An 11,036-nucleotide genomic window follows, 5' to 3' on the forward strand; every position below is an offset into this window, starting at 1 on the left:
ATATATATACACACACACACGAAAATAGTTCGACCAATGACGTCATACAGAGATGCTGCACGTACCTAGTTACTCGGCTTTGATACGGAAATAAACGCACATGATAAAGCTACACACTTGGTGACGATAACGGTAATATTTGCTACACCATCCACCATCTGGCCGAGCTATTATTATCTACCTTATCACAATAGAGGTTTACACCATCACCAAAAGTAAACAAAAGAGGATCGCCTACGCCCGACGCCACAACCAATTGTAAAACATAGCAAGGTTACATCGATTTCACACATACTGTCGATAACAATGGAATCATTTTTGTTTTAATTAGCGGTAGGGCAAGTTATGAACAGAGAATATTGTTATGAAAATAGACACCATTCTTAATGCAACGTAACCGTTAGTCAATAAACTGACTTTAATGTGCTGTGTGATGAAACGGATGTCAAGATACATTTACTTTACGTAAAACTAGATATTTTGATGCACAGAGAATACATCTATATACCGATTTTGCAAGTGTCTCTTTCATACACATTAAGCATATAAACATGTGTTAGCTATGATAAGTCCTGAGGAAGATCAACATAACCCTGGCGTCATCGAGAGCAAATGGGTCAGAGCAAACATGCGGAGGCAGACGCCACATCTGCTATGCTTGACAGAACCGGGAAATAGTCTGATAAAGCACCCATGTACATAGAGACCTGATGATTTGTCAGGAAAAAAAATATTGGCTTGCTTCCAAAGTTACGCTGCTTGCGTGACGTCATTAGCGCTGTCAGGCTATTTGTTTCCATGGCCGGGAAAACGAGGGCAGACACGCAGAAGCCACATGAAGTCTGATAGATTTTCTATCGATTTCCTCTCCCTCAGAGAAACCCAGACAAATAAACGTTTTTGTGTCGTGTTTGCCTGCAAACCTAAGATCTGGCCTTTAATCTAGTACTATCGACGTGTTTTGCGAGGTTCATCATTTACTTCGTTCAAATCTCGACGAGCCTAATGTATTACGAAGTATTCAAGGCACGAAAGCAAGTAAATTAATACTCTTTAATCAGAATGTGAAGAATAAGTTCCATATGGCACGCGAGAATGCCATAGTATCAAAATAGCTTTTTATACATTTCCTGAGATTGCATAAATTCCATTTTTTAAAACAGTTAGGGTTCTGAGTGATATAACAACCACGGGGAAAACCGTCTTTAATTGTATAAATTAATAAAAAAAAATCAGTGTACATGAATTCTCAACACACTTCACAGCAAAAATTACTTTATTATTTGGTTTACAAAGGAACTCACATGAGTCGGTCAAATGACATACCAAAATACCATGCAATGCCTAACAACAGTGGTGGTCGAGAATAGCATTCCCATTGACGAGTCGGTGAATAGAGTGCGGTATCCAGGGACAGCCGTGGCCTGCTACACAGGCTTTATCTGTGACGTATATCACCTATTCTTGTTTGCGACATAAGCACACATAATGTACAGACAATTCACCCTTGCGTGTGTGTATAGACGCTTGCAAGGATTTTCCGCCGGTATTACTATGCAGGTTAACATTGGCGTATCCCCTGGTGATTGAGATATCGAATAGCGCTGTAATTCAGCTGGGTCGGTTGCGTGATTGCTTTTAACTCTGTGCAAACGTGAATATCAACACACACGTACACACATCACACACGGAGGTCGATCGAGTTTACAAATACAAACGCATGCGCAGACGGGGCATACATATCGTAAATTTTCAAGTGGATGGCGGTAGTGTGACTCGGTTATGAATCAATTCAAGGCGTATCGGGAATTTTTGTGCTTCTACTACACGTCTAACGTGAAGTTTGGTTATATGTGTGGCTGACTGTGAGAGGCGTACGTTCGGCACCATGTCAATGCCGCACAGGGCGCCCCGACAACAATGTTACCTATGTGACTTGCCTAGAATGCCCTGGGCGATGGTCCATGATTTTACTGAACCTGTGTGTCGTGGTTGTGTTAATTATGAAGGAGCGGATCGTATTGAAATGGTTCTTGATGCTGCACGACAAATGAAACGATCTCACGGATTTCATGAATCGAGACCATCAATAAAATCGCATCAACCGCATGGAAATTTATCATCAAACAGAAATTCATCGGAACATGGACCTATGGATCCCCCGAGACCACTTCCGGGACAAATAGAAAGGTATGAAAATAGAAATAGAAACATTATTGGTGACTACAATGCTTCACCACAGAGACTTACAAATGGTATTCCACCCTCGGGTCCAAACGGAGTTCATGGCAGGAGTGAGGAGTCCGGGCCGGACCACCACAGGACCCCAACTATCCCTGTAACATCACGAACTGTATTTCCAATGCATCATCCCCTGATTCACAGTACAGCTGGTATTGGTATCCTACCCCCAGGACGTCATGGGTACGGTTCAGGTCCCGGGCCAAACCTTCCCGTCCCGCCAAACATTTTACATAACGGTAAACATGATGGCGAGGAAGGCGATTCACATAACACGCATCACAATGAAGAAAATCCATTCAAATTCAGTTCTCCAGAGGAAATGTCAAAGAGACCACAGATTGTTAGAGAAACTGTTTCAATGTTGTCATCATCAGTGCCATTTGAAATCAGATTTAAAAAAGATCATAATGTTTTGGGACGTGTGTTTGCTTTTGATGCTGTATCAAAGAACGGGATTGACTTTGAACTGAAGGTGTTCATGGAATATCCATTAGGCTCGGGGAATATTTACAACAGTGCATCAAGTGTAGCTAAACAAATGCATCATGACAGTGGTAAGGATGTTGGCAAAGGCCTTTCCTCCGGGTACAAATACCTGGAATATGAAATGAAACATGGTCTCGGCGACTGGAAGATACTCAGTGAACTTTTGTCAGAGACTGTCAGATTCTTCAAAGAACCTGTCAAACAGGATCTACTTCCGGCACCATACGTTCACCACAATATACCGCCTTTGCCTTCACCGTCCACTTGCTTCCGGCAAGCGACACCCGGTGGACATCCGCGCGGACCAGTGGGTCAAAACTCGGTTGATGGACAAGGGAAAAAACGAAAAGCGTCGCCAGAACCTGATAGCGATTTCGGGGAACAACGGAAACGCCAACAGTGGATACAAAATCAAACAGAAGCACTCAAGCTGACAATCAATTCTGCTGGCTATGGGTCGGCCAGTTCTACATCAGTATCGCCTTTGAGTAACCATACTCCAACACCGCCGGATGGCGCAAACGGACCCGTCCATACGGGACCATCACCAATGGCGGCATTGATGAATGTAACTGACAATTTAGCTTCCGGTTCCGGTTCGCCGATTCGTAGCGGAAATGATGGAAACAGATCAGCGCGACACAACAGCCATTCCCCATCAAGCACACAACAACAGACATTACGTGGAGTTAGACCAACAGTTAGTCAAACAGGAGAGGGTACGTCAACAATGCCAGAGTCTACAGTACCCTCAGAATCTCTCAAATGTACCCTTTGTCATGAGCGTCTAGAAGATACCCACTTTGTGCAATGTCCTTCGATAGGGGATCACAAATTTTGTTTCCCTTGCTCCAGGGACAGCATTAAACGTCAAGGAGCAGGGGCAGAGGTGTACTGTCCAAGCGGAAAAAAGTGTCCCCTCGTCGGTTCAAATGTTCCGTGGGCTTTTATGCAAGGAGAAATAGCAACTATTCTTGGCGATGATTACAAGGATATGAAGATAAAAAAAGAGCGCGATACCTGAACGATTTCCATAAAAAATGATTTCATTTTACATTAAATCGTGATATTGGATTAGTACTAAACGTGCATGAAGGTGATGAAATCGGGGTTGTGTTTGAAACCGGAATGCTGGATTTTGTATGCAGACGCCTTCGCATGAAGATTGATGCAACTTGAATGGAACAATTCGTTGGATCCATCTTGAAAAGTCCAGTCGCGGCACGTGGAGAGAATATCATTATAATGATGATCGTGATTTGTGACAGACAGAAGTGTTATCTGCGGGATATTTACGACAGGTGTCCTGACCCTAAAGAGAGACGAAAAGTGACAAACATGTCACGGAATAGCTCCTAAACGTGTTACGGTAACAGTAAACGTGACTAGCACTCGGGATTGTGTTCTCAAAAACGTTTGAAAACTGATGGCTTTAAATGGTATTAAGCTTTGAATAAGTATCATATTCTCAAGAGCGATTGGAAATTGATGGCTTTTAATAGAATTTGGGTTTCGACATGATTGTATTTTTAATATTCTTTTGTTGTTTTTGATATTAGAGAAATTAACATCTTTTCTTTTTCTGATGTTGTAGGTGATTTCGACCAAATACAATATTTGGTACGTTGCTATTTTAATGTAGTGATTCAAAGTCTTGTTCATTGTTGTTGAGATCGGTGGAATATAGCCGCTGTTTGATCCATGTTTCATCGCTAGTTACATATTATGCATTTGAATGCATGTCCATGTCTTGTAAATCTCATCAATTCATAATTCAAGCCTCATCGTTTTTATTTTGATTTCACGATATGAAAAGTTTGGTCAAAGCAAAAAGTTATTTCTTGATAAACGTAGCAGGTTGTTATATTTAAAATTTATACTGAAGCTAACATTTTGATGATTCTATGAATATTTTGGTTTGACTAGAGCCTTTGGATTGCTGTAATAACATTGAACATGGAAAAAAGGTATTTGTTTATAATAACTCCTGTCAGCACCGAGTGTATGCTATAGGTACACATTTCTCTATCATATTTTACAAATTGTATTCGTTTAACTGTTACTGTAGTATGTGATGACAGCAAGACAGTCTAGCACTTTCTGTCTTACTGAAGGAAAATAAATGCATGAGGAATGAAGTTTTAAATCGAGAACACCATAGTTTAAAATCTCCATACAACAAGTTCTGTCTTTGAGCGAGTATGGACAAAATGAGCTTTCTTTTACATTGAAAAGAGATCAATTGTTGAAGAGCGCTGTTAATGGTTAAAGTATTTTATAACAAAATGATTTTTAGATACATTTTATTAACACATGCCAAACCCCATTTTCATCACTATTTTTTTTCTTTTTTATCCTTGTTCGATTTTACTTAAGAAAAGTGAGAGATCGTGCGTACCTGGTACAAAATTTTGACTAGATGAGAACTGGTAGATGAACTGTTCTTCATGGGATCTAGAGAAGACAAATTTATACATCGGGTGTTTTCTATTTTACAGCCATACTAAGATCATGGCGTTAGTTTACCATATATAAGTACTTTAATGTACAGAGGTTCAGAGAAATGCCAACCTATCTCCTTTGGAACCAAAGTTTTTCCCAATATGTTTTAATCAAGAAACTACATTTTAACTATTAACTAATACCCCTTACCGCTCTACCATTTTATCGATGTATGCATTTTACAGAACATTGAAATATTTGCTAACATTCACGAAATTAACAGGTCAAGTTTGTAGTGGTCTTTGGTGTGAAGTGACGTGGAGATTTCGTTAGGCAACCCCGTCAAACATCTCCTTCGTCTATTTACTCTTCGGATAAATCAATATGTGACAAGAACTAGGTCAATTTTATAAATATATTTGATGGAATACACATCATATGTACGACATAGAGATACCTTTGTCCCCAAGGGTCAAGTTCACCTGATAGACTTTTTTGTGCTGGCAGGGTTCCATAATTATCGATTTAGAAGACTATCCTATTTGACCGATAAGCATGCAAAGAACTGTGGACTTAAACATGCCCGAACAGCGTCAGCGGTTCTGTTTAACTTGACCCGTTATGGTATTGTGTTCTGTAAATTGACTCAGCCATGCATGGTCCAATACATATGCCTGTATTGCGTATTCATTGTACTATGGTCTAAGACTTACACATGTCCCATAATACTGGTATTTTTATGACGGCTTTATTGTACAATTTACAGTAATTTGTCGACATTAACATAATTGCGTCAGTGGTTTTGTTTATGATATCTGAAATTGTTTTAATTCTATCAGAATTGCTTTCTGTCCATTACGGTGACATCTGACCTTTGAGGTTACCAGGACGTGTCCACACGTCTGTGTTCCGTGGGGACTCGTGCAACTCTTGTCGTCTGTAAATAGTCGTGGGCTGTTTGTGATATATTTTGTCAGACCACACGACTGCTGTTACACAAGCTTATATATAAATATGTATATCTTTTAAGTGTATTAAGTATGTATCATGATTGTAACATGCCCCATGTACTAGACACGGGTATGTATCTGACCATTTTGTGGTAAGAGTGCTTGCACGTAAGATTTGGTCCTAATGTGCCGCATGGTACCTTTTCTCATTAATGGCAAGTTGCACCTGCATAATAAGATTCTGTTCGTTTTAACACCGTGAATACCAACCCGAGTCTGGTATATGGCGCATGTCATATGACATAAGTGCTAACACTACTAGTACTAACTACATACGATTTAAGTGTGGTCGTCATGTATTGTCATTTTATATTAAATTTGTTTACAAAAATGTTTGTATTGGGAAAACTGTTTATTGTTATGAGAATACAACATACTAAGCGAAAAGAAACCACTCAAATGTTGTCGTTTGTACTAATTCTTCATCCATTACTCCACTACGTAAATATTGTCTAAAGGCGACTCTAGTCTTTTAAAAATATTGTCATTCGCATCATCTGTTTTGCGACTGATATTTCTATATCCATTGTGGTACAGATTATATCGGAACGAATCTAAACCGTCGTCACTGGCAAGATGTTAGTCTTTCTTCGCATTATTTTATCTCCGTTTTATCACGGGAGTTGGAGTATATGGACATCATATCAGTACCTTTTAGTCGAAATGCCAATTGCTCTAAAAGTTACAAATCAGATGTGCAGTTGTCTTCAAAACACCTATACAGTTTGAATCACTAGTTTGGGTACAAGTTAAACCATGTTAACAAAACGTGATGGGTATAACTCGTGTCATTGAAAAACGAAAGTACTTTTAGTTTATATAAAGTGCAGGGGTTGTTAGTTCTCAGACTTTCTGGATCAAAGAGCGTAGACAGAACACATAGGGGAGAGTGGCTGTTGGCGGGCTGGCCTGGCAGTGTAAAATTGTCGTTTATAGATCAGTGATGACGTCATAACCCTATAAATGCTTTGAAAACCCGTTATCGGCTTTCAACCCATTTATTGTACAGTGGCATTACACAAATGCAAGCGTAGATTATCTATACACATATATTTTAGTTTCCTGTAATATTGGCAATGTGCCATCAGTTCTCAGTGAACCTCTGTACAAAATATAAGCCTACTTATAAAGCGCAACATATGGCCTGGCTGTATTTAGTGCGGCACACGTATGGCATGTCGTGTTACATGTATAGTACACCCATGTCTAATTGTAGTGACAGAAATTTCCAGCCAACTTTTTCCGCTAGTATACATTTTGTCAATGAAATACTCGACGCGCTTCGCTGCAATCTAGGTGAAGCGTCTACATGATGACGGAGCCCGAAGGCATGTCTGGCAAATGACGTCACCGGAACTAGGGCATCCAACCATTCTCGTGTGGAGACTGTTCTGTTGGCGTCTCCAGTATAGTAACGCATGCCTAGATTTTTTAATGCATAGATATGATGTACAGTCAGTAAAATATGCCCGTGTTTATGTTTAAGAGAACATTAAATATTCGCCGTTGTATGATGGTGACGTAACAGTCTATTCTTAGTCAAGTACATATGTATGTTGTAAATCGACTAATACACACACAGAAAGAGAACGTATCGTCTGCTCACGGTTGTTCGATCGCATAAATCATTTGCACATGTCGTTAGATACAAAGCGAAGCACGTAGACCACTTATGTAAATATAATAGGTCAAATATTCCCTGAATGTTATAATGAGGCTGTATGAGTAGTATTTCAACGGGTCAATTGAATTCGAATAAAAACAAACCACCTTCAATCTTTAAAGAATGGGTTGGATATTTATTTATAGTCTGGGCGAGGGTGTTTATGAAGCCAAAAGAACACCTCTGCAAGCGTCAATGTAAATTACGGGTTGCTTAACAGCAAAAATATTAACTAGAATGGAAACTTTTAACTTTTCTGTTTCAGCTATTTGAGGAATGTTTTAGCATTTGTGTCTCGAAACAATTTAATTTATTTTGATAAGAGCAATTATATCAAGAGACAATCCGTCGAGTTGCAATATGACTGGTTTTGTGTTGCCACAAAGTAATTTCAAACAAAGATTTACACAACGCTGATTATTCATAATTATTTTACCATATCATCAAAGCTATGCTCGCGCGCCCGTGCAGGTATAGACACGCCGCCAGGAATTCCGGTTGAGTAACCCAAACCATTAATTGACCGACATTTTACGTGACTAATCTTGTTTGCTGATGACATTGTTTCTTTTTAAGATTTTGTAACCTATATCTAAATTGATAAGTTTTCCTCACAGCAAGGTAGATATAGCCAGTTTTTATAACAAACTTGCTGTATGAAACAGGATATGACTTAAAATAGCTTTCCAAAAATTTATATCGCATAACTGTCGACAGTTGATGATGAGTTTGCTTCGTGAAATTAAAGTGGGGCAGTATAATTGACACTGGCTGTGCACTCATAATCCGGAGGGCGATCGTTGACATTTTATTATGCTTTGCGGTTGTTGTTAATACGTCATTGTGTGACTAAAATTAGAGATAGGAATAGATATCTGCTAAAAATTCATTTCAAAATTACGTATGTTGCAGCCATTTTAGGACCTTTATTACGAGCTAGAAACAGTTTATTTCACAGATAGACCATCCTTGTCAGTACGTGACGGAATAGAGATGGCGACATTCTATTACCGAATGGCATATCGGTATGTTTATCTCGACGTCGCGTGGAAATGTAATCGCGTTAAGTAATGTAGGTCCAAGCAAATGAGCTCAAACAACCACAAATCTTTATATAAATCCAGCTGAACTAATTATAGTATAACAGTGCAGATATACCATCCCTATCTGTCGACCGTCTATCTTGATCTTCACGCCTGAACGGGAATAGTGCAGATATACCATCCCTATCTGTCGACGGTCTATGTTCATTATCTAAAAATTGAGTTCATACAGACGACCTCATGAGGTGTATTACACGTGTCTCTACTTTGATTACATCACTTCCTGTCTGTACAAAAGTAAGGACAAAGTCGGGCGAGTGTTTATATTTAATTTTTACTTAAAAGTGTGTTGAAAATTGGAGACAAATTAACTATTTTTAGACGAAAAATATCTAAATTGTTTTAATTCAGTGTTCAACGTTCGAGGCACATAAACGTTTAAATTGGGCAATTCGTTCATTTGTTACGCGTGTATATAACTTTACTTTCGAAGTGTAGTGGACATTGACAGTCTACAATGGGGAATGGATTGATAAGGTATTGGCTTCGTGCAATGTTCCATATGACTGTAATGTATAACTACAATAACATAGTATGCATGCATTCAGTGCATTTAGATGCGTGCAAAGCAGATATGTTGGGGCTGATTATTAAAAGAATCGTTCAAATTACATGTAATGTAAATTGAATGTGCTGCGGCTGGCTGCAGGAAGCATGTTTGTTTTATCCATTTCGTGAGAGCTACCGCTCTCGTGATCGCTGATGCATCGATAGAGACGGCTGGTGCACTGCAGGTACCATTTTATCCATAAACGCACCACAAGCACGCGATTTTTAATTCCCCGTCTAGTTCGGATAACGAACTATACATTTCTGTGGGCGCACCTTGTGCTGCATTGACATGTATCCGTGTCATAGACTATATTGGCACACCTTGTTGGTACATTGCTCTCTGTGTTCTCTCATTAGTATCAAGGAGGTCGCTGGAGCACGAGAGCTGATCAATACCTCTATTGTGATGTAAAGGCCACGACACGCGCGCAGAGAGATTGCTGGCGTCAGGTGGGTCTATTGGTGGACATACGTACGACTTACATATATATTTACCGATGTGTAAATCATGCAATCCTACTATCACGATTTATAATTAGCACGGAACCAAGGACTTACACAGGTAATATCATTAACTCGGCATGTTGATCACGAGTTCAAACTCCACCGCACACTAGCCCCGCTGTCAATTACAAGGTCAATATCGGACTACCGGGTATACAAAATAGTATTCAGACCCCAAAATAGAAATGTATATATATTCATGCCAGAAGTCTTCCTCTGACATCACTCCAACAATATAAACTATCAACTGACTGCCAATAACATACTATTCCAACTAAAATTTGATTTTTTTTTCAATTTGCTAAAGCATAAACATTTATTGGAAATGGAGACTAGCTACCGTTTTTGTCTGTGCGCTTAAGCCATAAAAAATTATCAATTGGACACCAAAGGACCTAGCCACGAAGCAGAACATTTATAATATTGCAGATCTAAAGCAATCTAACTTTTATCTATAACGGTCATTGTTTGAGCGTCCCCTCTATTGTATTACAAGTATCGTATTCAATGGCGAAAAAAACAAGTACTAGTAAGTTACATGGATTCACTATTATATGTTCATATGTACTCATTTAGGAGGTGCTGGATGGAAGGCATTCTTTGGATTAAACATATCAAAGATGAGAGACGTTGCAAAGAAGACACCACTAAACGAATGGAAAAGAAGGAAACTGCATTCAAACATTACCAAATAGAATAAGTAGTGTTACTTTACTGTGAAGAATCTTTTATCACATAAAAAATGAAAGTACTGTGTGCCTTTTGTTCCAGATTTACCAAACATTTACAGCATTTAAGTGGATATATTTAAAGTGTATTATTAATTCAATTATGATGGCAATTTTCTTTTATAGAAGCTGTAGTTGTCATGATAACTACTTCGTATCCGAGATATACATTAATTAAGCGAATTTGTAAATTTAGTAATTTTTGGTGTATATTTTGTATCTGTAAGAAATAATATAGTGCAATCTTGGGCAAACTTAGTATTTACTGAGAATATGTATGCACACCAACATCAAACCCCCACGA

At 38.9% G+C, this 11,036-nt stretch overlaps 2 protein-coding genes across 3 annotated transcripts in view; both read left to right on the forward strand.

Moving 5' to 3' along the window:
* Positions 1-11,036, forward strand: part of LOC138319035 (TALPID3 protein-like) — a 73,736-nt gene that overhangs the window by 22,705 nt on the left and 39,995 nt on the right. The window lies entirely within an intron of this gene.
* LOC138319037 (probable E3 ubiquitin-protein ligase IRF2BPL) lies at positions 1,400-6,573 on the forward strand. Its single transcript, XM_069261922.1, has one exon. It carries the CDS (start codon positions 1,889-1,891, stop codon positions 3,752-3,754), a length of 1,866 nt encoding a protein of 621 aa, XP_069118023.1. The 5' UTR covers positions 1,400-1,888; the 3' UTR covers positions 3,755-6,573.

The sequence above is a fragment of the Argopecten irradians genome, chromosome 3, assembly GCF_041381155.1.
Source record: "Argopecten irradians isolate NY chromosome 3, Ai_NY, whole genome shotgun sequence".
Classification (NCBI taxonomy): domain Eukaryota; kingdom Metazoa; phylum Mollusca; class Bivalvia; order Pectinida; family Pectinidae; genus Argopecten; species Argopecten irradians.

Bases quoted from the DNA above. Each gene is read 5' to 3' on its own strand.
- LOC138319037 (XM_069261922.1), top strand. From the start codon at position 1,889: ATGTCAATGCCGCACAGGGCGCCCCGACAACAATGTTACCTATGTGAC.